This window comes from Erythrolamprus reginae, chromosome 13 (assembly GCF_031021105.1).
Source record: "Erythrolamprus reginae isolate rEryReg1 chromosome 13, rEryReg1.hap1, whole genome shotgun sequence".
Taxonomy (NCBI): Eukaryota; Metazoa; Chordata; class Lepidosauria; order Squamata; family Dipsadidae; genus Erythrolamprus; species Erythrolamprus reginae.
Genome location: NC_091962.1, coordinates 10,089,364 through 10,107,172, shown reverse-complemented (window position 1 = coordinate 10,107,172; position 17,809 = coordinate 10,089,364). Strand labels below are relative to the sequence as shown.

The window sequence follows — 17,809 nt, the reverse complement described above, 5'->3', positions numbered from 1 at the left end:
TGAGAGTCTTTGCGACATTTTGGCGAAATCACATTCACCATAATCAGGCTGAAGTTATTGGCCTGATGACGGCGAATATTATTTCACCGAAACGTCGCAAAGACACTCAAAATATTACACACGGGGGAAAAACCGAACTCACAACAATCTACATCTCTATCTATAAAATTGTTCCCAGAGCATATCTATCTATCTATCCATCTATCCATCCATCCATTCATCCATCCATCCATCCATCCATCCATCCATCCATCCATCCATCCATCCATCCATCTACCGTATCTATCTATCAATCAATCAATCAATCTATCTATCTATCTATCAATCTATCTATCAATCTATCTCTCTCTATCTAATCTATCTATATTACAGATCGTGCTCGACTTAGCACTATTTTAAGTTACAAGGCATTGATCAAAATTCAGACGCCTGGCAACGGGCTCACATTTATGACAGACGGATCATCATAATCCAATCACATTTCGGTCATGTGATCCCCTTTTGCCACCTTCTGGCAAACAATGTCGTTTGGCAGGCCCCAGGGGAAGAGCCTTCTCTGTGGCGGCCCTGGCCCTCTGGAATCAACTCCCCCCAGAGATTAGAATGGCCCCCACCCTCCTTGTCTTTCACAAATTACTCAAGACCCACCTTTGTCGCCAGGCATGGGGGAGTTAAGATATTCCTTCCCCCTAGGCCATTACAAGTTATGCATGGTATCGTTTGTGTGTATGTTTGATTTTTTATAATAAGGGTTTTTAGTTGTTTTATTAAATTGGATTGTTACATGTTGTTTTACCATTGTTGTTAGCCGCCCCGAGTCTGCGGAGAGGGGTGGCATACAAATCCAATAAATAAACAAATAAATGGAAAAATTCACTTGGCAACTGGGTGAAGAAAGGTTGTTAAACAAGGTCTGACTTAACTACAGATATCTGTGGCTCCGTAAGTCAAGGAGTCACCTGTGTAATATTTCCTGAATAGGAACTGCACGTGGATTCAACTTGCAAGCAAGGCACGGGGTCTATATTTATCGACTGGATTTGTTTTTAAACGGCTGCGCTAAATAAAATTCGCTGGAAAATGTCATCCGTCCTATTTGAACCCGGACGACCTGAATAAAGGTCTCGAATTTCTAGGAAGGCTGGAAAGATCACAGCATGGATCACAGGCTGCTTCCATCCAGACGTAAACACCACGGGAGAATCGTCCCTTTTTGAGGGAGGGGTGTGATTGGAAAACTGGGCAAAGGGGTCATTTGTAAGGGTTGGTATTTTTCCATCGCTGCCCGGATTGGATGATTGGAGACGGAATTTTTTGCAGTAGATAGAATAGAATATACAGTGATGCCTCGTCTTACAAACTGAATTGGTTCCGGGACGAGGTTCTTAAGGTGAAAAGTTTGTAAGACCAAACAATGTTTCCCATAGGAATCAATGGAAAAGCGATTAATGCGTGCAAGCCCAAAATTCATCCCTTTTGCCAGCCGAAGCGCCCGTTTTTGCGCTGCTGGGATTCCCCTGAGGCTCCCCTCCATGGGAAACCCCACCTCCGGACTTCTGTGTTTTTGCAATCCTGCAGGAGAATCCCAGCATCGCAAAAACGAGTGATTCGCTAGCAACGGAAGTCCAGAGGTGGGGTTTCCCAGCGAAGGGAGCATCAGTGAAATCGCAGCATCGCAAAAACACCGAAGTCCTCGAAACCCCACCTCCAGACCTCTGTGTTTTTGCGATGCTGCGATTTCACTGAGGCTCCCCTCGCTGGGAAACCCCACCTCCGGACTTCCGTTGCCAGCGAAGCGCCCGTTTTTGCACTGCTGGGATTCCCCTGCAGCAACACAAAAACACGGAAGTCCGGAGGTGAGGTTTCCCATGGAGGGGAGCCTCAGGGGAATCCCAGCGGTGCACAAAACGGGTGCTTCGCTGGCAACGGAAGTCCGGAGGCGGGGCATCCCAGTGGTGGCGGTGGGTTTGTAAGGTGAAAATAGTTTGTAGGAAGAGGCAAAAAAATCTTAAACACCGGGTTTGTATCTCGAAAAGTTTGTAGGACGAGGTATCACTGTAATTCTTTATTGGCCGAGTGTGATTGGACACACAAGGAGTTTGTCTTTGGTGGCTATGCTCTCCATGTACATAAAAGATTCCTCAATATATGATTCACACTTAGCTTTCAACTTTTTTTGGTCCATGAAACACTGCCGTCGTTAACCGAGTCATCTAGTTGTTAAGCAAATCCAACACAAACACACCCGATTTTGCTTATCGGAAGTCCCAAATGGCGATTATGTGATCCCAGGATGCAACCAATTGTAGTTGTGCTGGTTGCTAAAGTGCTCCAAATTTTGATCACAGGATTCTTGTCTGGGATCCTGCGACGGTCCTTAAGGCTGAGGACTGCTTGTTAAGTCACACACACACACACACACCCCCCGTGGTGTAACTCCGCTGGCTAAACGAATGGTGGTAAATTGAAGACTACCAGCAGATCAGGTTTCTTAGCACGGAATAGTACAAGGTTTTCTTACCCAAACCAGCGGACTGGATTCCCTCCCCCCCCCCCCGTGATCTTTTCAGGATCTTTTTTTAAAAAGGCCAAATCCTGACCTGTCTGTCGGTCAAACCACTGAGCTGGGCTCACCCAACAGAAGCCCCAGTCAGGCTGTTGTAGGCACGAGGATATAAAGATTTCAAATGACCCACAATGGAGAAAAAATTCCTGAAATTTGCTGCGATGGCTTAAATCGACTTCTTTGATAAGAGAAGACAATGATTGGCTTTTATTGCTGATTGGCAAACCCTAGTAGGCTTTGCATAAAGTAGGGGGTGAAAAAAATCAATTTACGATTTATGGTTCTGATAATGAAAAGAAGAGAGGTTATGTTATATGGTGTAATTGTACTTAGAACTGCTCTAAAGAAGACGAGAACCTTTCGTTATGATTTTTTTTCCCTTTTCCTTGCTTCCTTTTCAGTCTTTCTTTCCTTCCCTCCTTCGTGTTTCCTCCCTTGCACCCTCCTCCCATTCCCTTTCTTCCTCCTCATTTTCTTCCCTCCTTCCATTTCTCTCTTCATTACTCTCCTGATCCTTGCTTCCTTCTTCCCATTCCTTCCTTCTTTCCCCCTTTCATCTTTTCCATTATCCTCTCTTGCTCCTTCCCTCCTTCCATTTCTCTCCTTCACTACTCTCCTGATCCTTCCTTTGTCCCATTCCCTCCTTCCTTCCTCTCATTTTCTCCTTCTTTCCTTCCTTCCATTTCTTTCCTTTATTCTTCTGATCCTTCCTTCCTCCCATTCCCTCCTCCCTTCCTCCTCTTTCTCTCCTTCCTTCCTCCCATTTCCTTCCCTCCTCCCATTCCCTCCTCCCTTCCTCCTTTTTCTCTCCTTCCTTTCTCCCATTTCCTTCCTTCCTTCTTCCCTCCCTCCTCCCATTCCCTCCTTCTTCCCTCCTCTCATTCTCTTCTCCCTTCCATTTCTCTCCTTCACTATCCTCTCCTGCTCTTTCCCTCCTTTCATTTCTCCCCATTACTCTTCTGATCCTTCCTTCTTCCCATTTCTTTTCTTCTTTCCTTCCTTCCCTCCCCTTTCCTCTTTCTCCTCTTAGCTTGGATATGTTTTTAATGTACTTTAAAAAAAATCTTTAATAACCTTTGACTAAAACCTCCCCCCCCACACACACACAAAGCAGCCAAGTCAGAATGACACCAGAACCCTGCCCTTCGTCAAAGGTGACACCAGCAATAATTCTTAAGAAACTCCATGTCCTGCCAAGGCTCACCTTACAGATAAGGAGAACAAACTCTCAGCAAATCCAGAGAGAAACAAGAGATAGGAGACAGGAGGGGGGGAAAAAAGATAGAGAAAGAAACAATGGATAAGAGAGAGCCGGGGAAAGACAAATAGGCGAAGAAAGAAAGTTAAGATAGAAAGAGAAGTAGATTTAAACCCCATTATTATTATTCCATATTTTACCTTCTTTTAATAAATTTGGGGGACTTACAGCTTCTATTGGCGAAATCCATTCTGGCATTACCAGAAAGTGATTTTTTAAAATCTCATTCCAAACATCTAGTAATGCCTTTCTGATTGTATGTCTTGATTTTTGTACTTTTCATACCAGACAAAGGCATGCCAACCTAACATTAAATCATGGACCTCCAAATTTAATAATCTTCTTTTTTCCAAAGTTAACCATTCTTTTATCCAAGGTAAAGCTGCCGCTTGATAATATAACTTCCAATTTGGGAGGGCGAGGCCGCCCCTCACCTTCTGGTCTTCTAATGAGCTTTGCTTTATTCTTGGTTTTTTACCTTGCCATATAAATTTTTTAGTAATCTTGGTTAACTCTTTAAAAAAAATTCCTCCTGGATTTATTGGAATTACCTGAAATAAAAATAATACTTTAGGGAGAATATTCATTTTAATTGTTGAAATTTTTGCTAGTAAAGATAACTGTAGATTGTTCCATATTTCCAAGTCTTTTTTAATTTGACCTAAAAGTTTTATATAATTATCATTTTTAAAAAATATGGCTTTAGCTGAAACCCAAATATTTTACTTTTTTTGTTATCTTCATATTTGTTAAGTTTTCTAATTGTCTTATCTGTGAATCTATATTTTTTGTTAGTAATTGCGTCTTTTCCTTGTTAATTTTCAATCCTGCCACTTTCCCATATTCTTCTATTAAATCTATTAATTTTAATATTGATGTCATGGGATCTTCTAATATGAAGACCACGTCATCAGCAAATGCCTGGACTTTATATGATTCTTTTTAAATCTGTAATCCTTTAATATCATTTTTTGTTCTTATCTTTATTAATAATGTTTCCAGTGTTAGTATAAACAACAATGGTGATATGGGGCAACCTTGTCTAACTCCTCTTTGTATTTCTAATCTTTCTGTTTGTTCGTTATTTAATATAATTTTAGCTGATTGATTTGAGTATATAGCATCTATTATGTTACAAAATTTGGTTCCCACGTTCATCTTATTTAATTGCATTTTCATAAAAATCCAGTCTACATTGTCAAATGCTTTTTTGGCATCTAGGAACAGTGTTCCCTCTAATTTTTTTTTTTTGGGGGGGGGGGGCGGAAAAGTATAGTGTCTGAGCGGCAGTCCCTTCGGGACTGGGCGACACAGAAATAATAAATAAATAAATAAATAAACAAACAAACAAATAAAAAACCCACCCTGTTTTGCCTCAGAGAATTTCAAAATAAAATACTGTACTTTGTGTCTATAACAGTGAGCTCATACTAGGGCAACTCTATCAATATCAAGATGCCACTTAAATAGTTGAGCTAGTTTCAAACTAGATTTTGATTTTATTTCTCTCTTCCTTACTCCCATTCTTTTTCTTTCTCTTTTCCTTCCTCTCTTTTTTCTATCTGTTTCTCTCTCTTCCTTTCTCTCTCCTTCCCTCTCACTCTTTCCCTCTCGGCTTCTGGGCAGGTTTGGAAAACTCTTGAGTTGATGATGATTTTTAAGTGAGCGATTGCTCACTGCTCAGCTTAGAGGGAACTATGTCTAGGAATACTAGTGCCATTTGTTTTTCAAGTGTTGTTCGTAATATTCCAATGTGTTTATAATTGTCCTTAAATTATTTTTAATTTGTCTAGCTGGCAGAAATCCGTTCTGGTCTTCATGTATTATTGCCACACCTCTTTTTTTTAATCAGCTAAGCTTGTATAAATATTTCCTAGTTTTGGATTACTTAGTAATTTCTATTTGATTTTTTTAATATGTACTTCTTGCAAGATGCTTATTTGTGCTCTTTGTTTTTTGAGTTTAGTAAATATTTAGTTTCTTTTTCTAGGATTATTTAATCCATTTACATTAACGTAATTTTTTTTTAATCTGATAACATCTTTATTTATAGTATTTCTTGGTTTCTTTAGACTCTCGTAGTCTGCTGCTTAACACCAATTCTTGTTGTACTTGTGGTTGTTTCCTTCTGACATCTTGTATCTCCTCCCTCTCTTTACCGGCAGCCCCCTGTTCCTCTTCTTTGTCTTTGGATTCTATACGTGGTAGTTCATAGAAACATAGAAACATAGAAACATAGAAGTCTGACGGCAGAAAAAGACCTCATGGTCCATCTAGTCTGCCCTTATACTATTTTCTGTATTTTATCTTAGGATGGATATATGTTTATCCCAGGCATGTTTAAATTCAGTTACTGTGGATTTATCTACCACATCTGCTGGAAGTTTGTTCCAAGGATCTACTACTCTTTCAGTAAAATAACATTTTCTCATGTTGCTTTTGATCTTTCCCCCAACTAACTTCAGATTGTGTCCCCTTGTTCTTGTGCTCACTTTCCTATTAAAAACACTTCCCTCCTGGACCTTATTTAACCCTTTAATATATTTAAATGTTTCGATCATGTCCCCCCTTTTCCTTCTGTCCTCCAGACTATACAGATTGAGTTCATGAAGTCTTTCCTGATACGTTTTATGCTTAAGACCTTCCACCATTCTTGTAGCCTGTCTTTGGACCCGTTCAATTTTGTCAATATCTTTTTGTAGGTGAGGTCTCCAGAACTGAACACAGTATTCCAAATGTGGTCTCACCAGCATTCTATATAGCGGGATCATAATCTCCCTCTTCCTGCTTGTTATACCTCTAGCTATGCAGCCAAGCATCCTACTTGCTTTCCCTACCGCCTGACTGCACTGTTCACCCATTTTGAGACTGTCAGAAATCACTACCCCTAAATCCTTTTCTTTTGGTTCGGTTCTTTTCAAGCCGGTTCTTTTCAAGCCACTTTGCGTGAAAAATGCTCTAGCTTCACCTCCCTTTCCACACACACACACAAACCAGCCAAGTCAGAATGATGCCAGAACCCTGCCCTGTCAAAGGTGACACCAGCGATAATTCTTAAGAAACTCCATGTCCTGCCAAAGCTCTCCTTTCAGATAAGGAGAACAAACTCTCAGCAAATCCAGAGAGAAACAAGAGAAATGAGAAAGGAAGGGGGAAAAAAGAGAGAAAGAAACAATGGATAAGAGAGAGCCGGGGAAAGACAAACAGGTGAAGGAGGAAAGTTAAGATAGAAAGAGAAGTAGATTTAAACCCCGTGCAAAAAAAAAAAAAATAGGTCAGAGATTAACACAACAACAAAGAACTGTGTCCCCTCAAAATCTTGCGTGCAACCCCAAAGCGTCAGAAAATATTTATTAAATGTATTAGTAGTAGCTACCTTTCTCCATAAATTTAGATTATTCCTTCGTCAGGCTCAGCTTTCAAATGGATTTTAGTCTCTTAGGGTTGGCAGCTATAATGAATTTCATGAATAAGGCAAACAATCTGTATCTAAGTATTATAATATGTGAAATGCATTATATATTATTGACCTTTTACTATAATAAATCTAATACAATCGCCATCAGTATTGGCAAAATCTCCATTGGTCAGTTTCAAATGAGTTTGCATCCACCAGCAATTTTTTTTTTAAAGTTTTGAGGGTTATTCCACTGGCTCTCCTATATTCTTCTGGCAATCTCCCTTGATTTTATTCTTCCAGAACCACAACCCTGTCAGGTAGGCCAGATTCAGAAAGAAAGACGGGTGCCAATTTATCCAGGAGAAAGCTTCACAGGGGATTGGACTAGAAGACCTCCAAGATTCCTTCCAACTTTGTTATTCTATTCTAAAACGGGTGGCACTATTGTGAGTCAAGTTCAACTTAAAAGAAGTTCAACTTAAAGAAGTCATAACCTATTGATAGGTATGACTACTGTGTTCAGTTCTGGAGACCTCACCTACAAAAAGATATTGACAAAATTGAACGGGTCCAAAGACAGGCTACAGGAATGATGGAAGGTCTTAAGCATAAAACGTATCAGGAAAGACTTAATGAACTCAATCTGTATAGTCTGGAGGACAGAAGGAAAGGGGGGGACATGATCGAAACATTTAAATATGTTAAAGGGTTAAATAAGGTTCAGGAGGGAAGTGTTTTTAATAGGAAAGTGAACACAAGAACAAGGGGACACAATCTGAAGTTAGTTGGGGGAAAGATCAAAGGCAACATGAGAAAATATTATTTTACTGAAAGAGTAGTAGATCCTTGGAACAAACTTCCAGCAGACGTGGTTGGTAAATGCAGTTACTGAATTTAAACATGCCTGGGATAAACATATATCCATTGTAAGATAAAATACAGGAAATAGTATAGGGGCAGACTAGATGGACCATGAGGTCTTTTTCTGCCGTCAGTCTTCTATGTTTCTATGTTTCCAAAATGCTCTGGGTAGTTTGGGGGATGGCATAAATTTCTTTTGTTGAAGGAAAGCTCATGTAAAATTTGTCTGAAATGATAAGAGGGTTGGACTAAAAGACCTCCAAGATCCCTCCCAACTCTACTTTTATTATTTTATTTTTTGTTATTCTGTTTTCTCCCCCTTAGAATAATGATTTCTGTCAACACGTTTATTATTCTATTTTTTCTCCTTTTAGAATAATGATTTCTGTCAAAAAAATTTTTAAAAAATAGAGGTGCCACAGAAAAAAAGATGGAAAGGCCAAAAAGAAAGCAGAAATTGGGATTTGTTTTGAGGAAAAGGAAGAAAGAAGAGAGTCAGGTGTATGTTTCTAAACCATCTTGGGTGCAAAACCATCAGGCTGGGAATTTGCTTAGATGGGCAAGGCTGACCGTCTCCTTTGTCCTGCGGGTGATAACTGATTCTGGCTCTCACTTGCAGAAAAGGCCCAAACCTCTCTCTTCCCATCCCCCCTCCTCCCCACCAATTATAACCCCTGATGTAAGAAAGGAAAAACTGCAGTTTTGGAGCATGAGATGGACAGCATATAAATTCAATATATCGACTTATGTAATGTATGTGCCTCCCTCTTGTGGCTCGAGGCAACTCAATCTATAAACGAATAGAAAGAAGCAGGACTATTTCTGACGTTGGATTCCCAAATCCATCCCAGCCTTCTTCCGAATTAGATAGATAGATAGATAGATAGATAGATAGATAGATAGATAGATAGATAGATAGATAGATTATAGAGAGATAGTGAGATAGATACAGTAATATAGATAAATATGAGATACATCTAGATCCTGCCATGAGAGATATTGAGAGATATGTATGGCTTTTACTAGGGTTTTGTAATTTTTTTAAAAAATTGTTCTTTTAAATATTGTTTTCATTTGTAGTAAGTCGCCCAGAGTCCTTGAGGAGTTGCACAGCACATAAATTAGATAAATAAATAAGAGATAGATAGATAGATAGATAGATAGATAGATAGATAGATAGATACAGATAGATGTAGATAGGTATATAAATAGATGGAGAGAGAGAGAGATACAGATAGATATAGATAGACATATAGACAGTGTTCCCTCTAATTTTTTGGGGGGGTGGGCGGAAAAGTATAGTGTCTGAGCGGCAGTCCCTTCGGGACTGGGCAGCACAGAAATAATAAACAAACAAACAAATAAAAAACCCACCCTGTTTTGCCTCAGAGAATTTCAAAATAAAATACTGTACTGTGTGTCTATAACAGTGAGCTCATAATAGGACAACTCTATCAATATCAAAATGCCACTTAAATAGTTGAGCTAGTTTCAAATCAGATTTTGATTTTCTTTCTCTCTTCCTTACTCCCATTCTTTTTCTTTCTCTTTTCCTTCCTCTCTTTTTTCTATCTGTTTCTCTCTCTTCCTCCCTTCCTCTCTCTCTCCTTCCCTCTCACTCTTTCCCTCTCGGCTTCTGGGCAGGTTTGGAAAACTCTGAGTTGATGATGATTTTTAAGTGAGCCATGGCTCACTGCTCAGCTTAGAGGGAACTATGCATATAGATTATGTATAGATACAGACAGACATAGAGATAGATATAGATAGATAGACAGAACTAAATAGCTAGATATAGACATATATTAAGATATGTGTAAACATGTGATACATACAGAATATAGTTGTCGGCTATGAATAAATTAACTGCCTTGAAATGGCCCTGGGTTGGGCCTAGAGGCAAAAAGGAGCTGTGATGTTCCTTCAATATATCAGGGTGATTCGACATTAAAAAAACCATATATATATATATATGTATGTCGATAGATAGATAGATAGATAGATAGATAGATAGATAGATAGATAGATATAGACAGACAGACAGACATAGATAGAGGTACTTATACTTATAGATACAGAGATAGATACAGACATATAAACATAGACACATATAGATGTAGATAGACATGTAGATAGATACAGACAGACATAATTTTGAATTATGATTTTTTGGGGGATTATATAAGAGTTACTAACAAAATACTGCATTTTATTGTACTGGAATTAGAAAACACTTGATATTGTATTAGTGTATGAAGGGAAAAAAATAAAAAAAATAAAAATCTGAAATATACAAAGAAATAAGTAGATACAGATAGACACATATAGACAGACAGAGATATAGAGATAGATGTATATAGATATATGTAGATACTTATACAGAAACCGACACAGAGAGAGATGTAGATATGCAGACAGACATAGAGATAGATGTAGATTTAGATAGAGACAGATGTAAGACAGACTTAAAAGGCTGTAAAAAGTTGCAAAAAAAAAAGCCTGGAACGGCCTACCTTGGCTTCCCTCCTGCCCTGCCTCCCTTTCGGGATCCGCTCTCTCGTGAACCATGGCTGGGGTCTCCCCGCCACCCAGCTCTCCGTTCCCTGGAGCCGCCATTTTGGTTCCCTCTCACTGCAGAGGCTGAGGTTGCCGTGGCAACAGCAGCTATACAACCAAGGATGGTTGGGGGGAAGAAGAGGAGGAGGAAGGAGGAAGGGGAGGAGGATTAAAGCAGGTTCCTTCTCTCAAACTCCAAGAGGTTGGGGGCAGGGCCTCCCCCCCCCCCCCCCCATTATTCCCAAATAATCCCCTTTTGCTGGGAGCAATGTTTTTTCCCCCTATTCTCTTCAACAACAAAAACTGGGAGGTTATTTCAGTGGTGGGGGCTCAAAGCTCCTCCAAATTGCGGGAATTGGATGGTCAAGGGAATTAGCTTTGGGGGTAGAGTGACCTATTGCCCCTGCTAAGAGGATATGAATGATTTGTTTTTAAGAGGTTTTAAATTGTTTTTTTAAAAATATTGTTTTAACTGTTGTATGCCACTCAGAGTACGGAAGGATTTTTTTTGGGGGGGGGGGGGGAAGCTTATGAATCAAATGAATAAATAAATAACGGCATCGCTTGACAAAATTTAAAATTAAAAAAAAAATAGATAGCTAGGTATTTACGTATTAATTAGATTTGTATGCCGCCCCTCTCCGTAGACTCGGTAGGTAGATAGATTACAGCCAGGCAGGAATGACAGAGAGAAATAGAGAGAGAGAGAGAGAAATATTAGACAGATTGATAAAATAGATAGAAATATTAGAGATAGATAGATAGATAGATAGATAGATAGATAGATAGATAGATAGATAGATAGATAGATACTGTAGATAGATACTGTAGATAGATAGATAGATAGATAGATAGATAGATAGATAGATAGATAGATAGATAGATAGATAGATAGATAGATAGATAGATAGGATGGATGGATAGATGGACGAATACAGACAGACAGACAGGTAGACAGATGGCCTAATGAATGATTCATTTTTTAGAGGTTTTAAATTGTTTTTTAAATATTGTCCGGAAGGAGTTTGTTGGGGGGGGGGGGGGGCGGCCTTATGAATCAAATGAATAAATAAATAATGGCATTGTTTGACAAAATTTAAAATAAAAAAAATTTAGATAGGTATGTATGTAGGTAGGTAGAGAGATTATAGACAGAGAGGAATGACAGAGAGACAGAGAAATATTAGACAGATAAATAAATAAATAGAAATATTAGATTGATAGATAAAATAGATAGATGGATGGATGAATGGATAGAGACAGACAGACAAACAGACACAGGTAGACAGATGGATGGATAGATAGATGGATGGATAGATAGAGACAGACAAACAGACAGACAGGTAGATAGGGATAGATAGATGGATGGATAGATAAGAGACAGACATACAAACAAACAGACAGACAGACAGGTAGATAGGGATAGATGGATGGATGGATAGATAGAGACAGACAGACAGACAGACAGGTAGACAGATAGGGATCGCTGAGATAGAATGATAAAATGAAATAGATCAGTGATGGCAAACCTTTTTTTCCTCAGATGCCCAAAGTGTGCACGCGTGCACTATTGCATGTGCCCCCAACCATAATTCAATGCCCCCCACATGCTCCCTGTGCTGCCCAACCCCGTGCATGAATGCACAACACTCTCCTCTGTTTCCTGACTTCCAGTGGGCCCGGTAGGCCCATTTTTCACCCTCCAGAGGCTCCAGAGGCTTTCGTGGAACTAAAATGGCCTCCCATGCTCCCCTCAAGGCCCTCTGGAGGCTGAAAATTCCCCCCTAGAGCCTCTGCGCGAGCCGAAAATCAGCTGGCCGGTGAGCACATTTGCGTTGGACCTGAGCTAGGGCCATGGCTCATGTGTGGGTAGATATGGCTCCATGTGCCACCGATGGCACGCACGCCATAAGTTTGCCATCATGAAAATAGATGATAAAATGAGATGGACAGATTAGACAAATAAAGAGGGATAGATGGATGGATAGAAGGAGATAGAAGACAGATAACCAGTGTTGGTTATGACCTATAAAGCCCTTCATGGCACTGGACCAGAATATCTGCGAGACCGCCTTCTGCTGCACGAATCACAGCGGCCGGTTAGGTCAGAGTTGGCCTTCTCCGAGTCCCATCGACTAAAGAATGTCGGCTGGCGGGACCCAGGGGAAGAGCCTTCTCTGTGGCAGCCCCAACCCTCTGGAACCAGTTCCCACCTGGGATTAGGATTGCCCCCACCCTCCTTGCCTTTTGTAAACTCCTTAAAACCCACCTCTGCCGTCAGGCATGGGGGAACTGAGATATCTCCCCTTGCCTATGCAATTTTATATATGGTATGTTGTATGTATGATTTTTTAAACAATGGGGTTTTTAGGACTTTTAATGTTAGATTTACTATTATAGACTTTTAATATTAGATTTGTCATTGTATACTGTTTTTTATCACTGTTGTGAGCCGCCCCGAGTCTGCGGAGAGGGGCGGCATACAAATCTAATAAATAATCATAATAATTTTTTACTTATTTATTTATTGGATTTGTATGCCGCCCCTCTCCGCAGACTCGGGGCAGCTCACAACAGTGATAAAAAACGGTATACAATGACAAATCTAATATTAAAAGTCTATAATAGTAAATCTAACATTAAAAGTCTAAAAAAACCCATTGTTTAAAAAATCATACATACAACAAAATCCCCACCACTGCCCTTGATGACGAGGCACATATTTGAAAGAGGGGAAAAAAAAGATGTTCTATATTTTTTATACCCAGTATCTGCATTTCTGGGCACGATATTCATATATCAATTCACATTAAGTTCCTATATGAGTGCCCACCACCCTTGGTGACGCACAGCAATAGCGTCACTGGGCCAAATGTATAGATATTCATATTTAAATTCACATTAATTCACATTATGAGTCCCTACCCCTGTAGGTGACGAGACAAGACACATTTGAAACCAGAGGCTTTCTATATTTCTAACACCCAGGCTCGAGTACAATTTGAGTAAAACAGCATCACTTAGCTGTCTTCTCTTAAGGTCTTTCTTTTTTAAAAAGAAAAAATAATTTAAAGCATAAGGGTGAGGATATAATTCAAATATTTCCACGTGTGAAATTCTGGATTTTTTCAACGCCTGCATTTTTCCTCTTCTCTCCCCCAGCGTCGTGGGCTTTGGACATGGACCTCACCATTCGCGATAGGCCCCCACGGTGATGTCAAACAGTGGATTGCTGGCGATGGATCCCTGCTTGTCCAGCAGAAAATAAAAAGGCCTCCCTTTGATCTTGACCGGGATGATTGCGGCCACTTCCGAACGGTGGGACATGCAGGAGACATGGCGAAGAGGCACCGTGAAGGACGAAGTGTAGCCGAAGAGGTAATAGGTCGTGAAAGTGACCTCCTGGCTGCCACGGAGGAGGAGCACCCGGCTGACGGACCGTCGTGCGAAGAAGAAGCCCGCCACAAAGATCAGCGTGCCTGCAAAGAAACATCGGAATTAGGAGAAATCCATCAATGCCATTCAATTCATTAGAAGAGATATTTTGCAAGAACTATGAGGTCCTGGGCTGTTTTCTTGTAGGCGTTTCATGACCCTACTAGGTAGCATCAGTCGCGGCCCTATTTGGACAGGGAGTCCTTGCTCACAGTCACTCATGCTCTTATCACCTTGAGGTTTACTACTTTAAAGCTCTGTATATGGGGCTACCTTTGAAGAGTGTTCGGAAACTTCAAATCGTGCAGAATTTATTTATTTATTGGATTTGTATGCCACCCCTCTCCGTGGACTCGGGGAGGCTAACAACAGTGATAAATCCAATACTAAAACAGCTAAAAACCCTTGTTATAAACCCAATCATACATACAAACATACCATGCGTAAATTGTAAGGCCTAGGGGGAAGGAGTATCTCAGTTCCCCCATGCCTGGCGGCAGAGGTGGATTTTAAGAAGCTTACGAAAGGCAAGGAGGGTGGGGACTATTCTAATCTCTGGGGGGGGGGAGTTGGTTCCAGAGGGCAGGGGCCGCCACAGAGCTCTTCCCCTGGGCCCCACCAACCGACATTGTTTACTTGACGGGACCCGGAGAAGGCCCACTCTGTGGGACCTAACTGGTCGCTGGGATTCATGCAGCAGAAGGCGGTCCCTGAGATAATGACCCGGTGCCATGAAGGGCTTTATAGGTCATAACCAACACTTTGAATTGTGACCGGAAACTGATCGGCAACCAATGCAGACTGCGGAGTGTTGGTGTGACATGGGCATATTTAGGGAAGCCCATGATTGCTCTCGCAGCTGCATTCTGCACGATCTGGAGTTTCCGAACACTCTTCAAAGGTAGCCCCATGTAGAGAGCGTTACAGTAGTCGAGCCTCAAGGTGATGAGGGCATGAGTGACTGTGAGCAGTGAGTCCCGGTCCAGATAGGGCCGCAACTGGTGCACCAGGCGAACCTGGGCAAACGCCCCCCTCGCCACAGCTGAAAGATGTTTCTCTAATGTGAGCTGTGGATCGAGGAGGACACCCAAATTGCGGAATGACTCCCCCCCAGGGTAATGGATGGACAGATGGAATTGTCCTTGGGAGGCAAAACCCACAGCCACTCCGTCTTATCAGGGTTGAGTTTGATTCTGTTGACACCCATCCAGACCCCAACAGCCTCCAGGCACCGGCACATCACTTCCACTGCTTCACTGACTGGACAAGGAGTGGAGATGTAAAGCTGGGTATCATCTGCATATTGATGATACCTCACCCCATGCCCTTGGATGATCTCACCCAGCGGTTTCATGTAGATATTAAATAATAGGGGGGAGAGGACTGACCCCAGAGGCACCCCACAAGGGAGTAACCTAGAGGTCGACCTCTGGCCCTCCACTAACACTGACTGCAACCGACCGACCGGAGAGGTAGGAGGAGAACCACTGGAGAACAGTGCCTCCCACTCCCAACCCCTCCAGCCGGTGCAGGATACCATGGTTGATGCGGCCGCACGAGCCATCATGGGTCTTCCCAGATACACCCATGTCTCTCCAACACGCCACGGCCTGCATTGGCTGCCGATTGATAGATAGATGGATGGATGGATAGATGAATAGTGTATTTTTTTTTTTGCAAGGGCCAAAACCGGAAAGCCAACCTCCTTCTGTATCCCCGATGCCCAATGTCAATCCAGGCTTTGCACTTGAAAGCCCAAACGCCCCCGTTCCACCCCGACGCAACGTCCTGCCTCGCTTACCGATGGCCACGCAGGTGGCGGAGAAGCCATAGCGCCACTTGGCGGAGCCAAAGTTCCCTTCGGTGAGGTTGAAGAGGTTGCCCAGCCAGGGCCGGGCCGGTGGTCGCTCGGCAGGGGGCTCCGAGGCCGAGCCCGGTTCCTCCGGCGCTCCCCGCAGGGTGGTGAAACCCAGGTCGGCCAGGTAGAGCCAGAAGGCGAACTGGCTGATGCAGAAGAGCCCCACGTTGCGGAAGAAACGTGGCCGCTCATGGCGGAAGAGTTCCACGTCCCGGCTAACGAAGCCATCCAGTGGGAAGGCCTCCTGCGCTCGCCGGCCGCTGGGGCTCCAGAGCCGCTTGACCCATGGGGAGACCCCGAGCCGGCTGCTGGGCAGGAGGGAGGAGAGGCCCACGCGGGTCCACAGGGAAGCCCACGCACCCCGCGCCGCCAGCAGCAGCAGCATCGCACAGGGGGAGCCGGGCTGCCGGATCAGGCGCGCCGCATGGGCGGAAGATAAAGGGGGGGGAAAGAAGAAGGGGAAGGAAGGAAAGAAGGAAGGAAGGGGGAAAGGAGAATGAAAGGAAATAGAGAGGGGGGAGGCAGATAAAAGGAGGAAGGAAAGAAAAGAGCGATAAAAAGAGAGGGGAGGAAGAAAGTAAAATATAGAAGAGAAGAAAGGACGATAGAAGGATGAAGGGAAAGAAGGAAGGAGGAAAGAAGAAAGGGAAAGGAAAGGGGCAGAATAGGGAGGGGAGGAAGATAAAAGGGAGGAAAGAAAAGAAGCAGAGAGGAGGATGGAAAGAAGGGAGGAAAGGAAAATATAGAGAAGAAAGGAAGCTAGAAGAAAGGGAGGAGGAAGGGAAAGAAGGAGGAAAGAAATAGGAAGGGAAGAAAGATAAAAAGGAAGAAAGAAAAAAGATAAAAGGACCGGGCAGGAGGAAAGAAGAGAAGAATAAAATAGAGAGGAAAGGAAGATAGGAGGAAAGAAGGAAGGAAGAAAGAAAGCTAAGGGGAAGGGAAGGAAATATGGAGGGGAGGAAGGTAAAAGGGAGGAAAGAAAAGAAGGTAAGTGGGGAGGAGGAACGAAGAGAGGAAAGTAAAATATAGAGAAAAGTAAAGAAAGATAGAAGGAAAGAATGGAAGGAGGAAAGAAGGAAGGGAAAGGAAAGGGGGGGGAAGGAAGGCTAAAATATGGAGGAGAGGGGAGGAAAATAAAACGGAGGGAGGGAGGAAAGAAAAGGAAGATGGAAGGAGGGAAGGAGAGGGAAGGAAAGGCAGGTAAGAAGATAGGAAGGGAAGACAGGAAGGAAGGAAGGGAGGAAGGAAGAAAAGAGAAGGGAGGAAAGAAGGAAGAGCGGGCGCTTGTTCTGGCGAGCGTGCAAGGTCGGGGGAAAGTGAGTAAGAAGTTCCAAAAAGACTTTCGTTTTTTCTTTCTGAGCCGGCCGCAGGGGGTCGTTTGCACCCCCTAGATGCGTGTCCAGGGCCTCTTCAGCCTGCACGCGACGACGCAGAATTCAGGAGCGTCTCGCGGGGGGCGGGAAGCCAATCCCGCCCCAGTTTAAACGGGAAGGAACCAATTGCCGGTTACTCGGTTCCCTCCTTTGCAAGCCCAGCTCTGGAGGCTTCCATTCCCAGCATGCTTAGCGGCCACGCCGGCGGTGGAACTCTGGGAGTTGGAGTCCACGCTTGCAAACCGGAAGTTGCCCGGCTTTCATTTATTTATTTATTTAGTCCAATACACAATTATGATTTTAGTGGGTATATATATTTATTTATTTTGTCCAATACATAATACACATTGAAGAGAATAGATATGTAATAATATAAATAATAATATAAATAAAGAAAAGATATAAAAGTATAGGTGAACATATTTGAAAGGAAGAAAAGATAAATGAGATAAGGAGAGACAATTGGACAGGGGACGGAAGGCACACTGGTGCACTTATGCACGCC

At 42.4% G+C, this 17,809-nt stretch overlaps 2 protein-coding genes across 2 annotated transcripts in view; both read right to left on the bottom strand.

Moving 5' to 3' along the window:
* The window catches only part of SLC3A2 (solute carrier family 3 member 2), a 38,548-nt gene extending 27,832 nt beyond the window's left edge, over positions 1–10,716 (bottom strand). The window contains exon 1 of the mRNA XM_070766176.1: positions 10,596–10,716. Coding sequence (XP_070622277.1) covers positions 10,596–10,698 — 103 coding nt within the window. The 5' untranslated portion in view covers positions 10,699–10,716. The remainder of the gene's footprint in view (positions 1–10,595) is intronic.
* Positions 10,717–13,589: 2,873 nt separating this feature from the next.
* Positions 13,590–17,498, bottom strand: TMEM223 (transmembrane protein 223). The gene is made up of 2 exons (XM_070766175.1): positions 15,875–17,498; positions 13,590–14,117 (listed from the first exon to the last, which is right to left on the bottom strand). Exons 1-2 carry the CDS (start codon positions 16,314–16,316, stop codon positions 13,825–13,827), a joined length of 735 nt encoding a protein of 244 aa, XP_070622276.1. The 5' UTR covers positions 16,317–17,498; the 3' UTR covers positions 13,590–13,824.
* Positions 17,499–17,809: the final 311 nt, after the last annotated feature.

What these genes read in the sequence shown, in the direction of transcription:
- TMEM223 (XM_070766175.1), bottom strand. Translation starts at nt 16,316, where the DNA reads ATGCTGCTGCTGCTGGCGGCGCGGGGTGCGTGGGCTTCCCTGTGGACC. An exon ending in CGCCACCTGCGTGGCCATCG is followed by an intron (nt 14,118 to 15,874) that starts GTAAGCGAGGCA and finishes GTTTCTTTGCAG; the next exon opens with GCACGCTGATCTTTGTGGCG.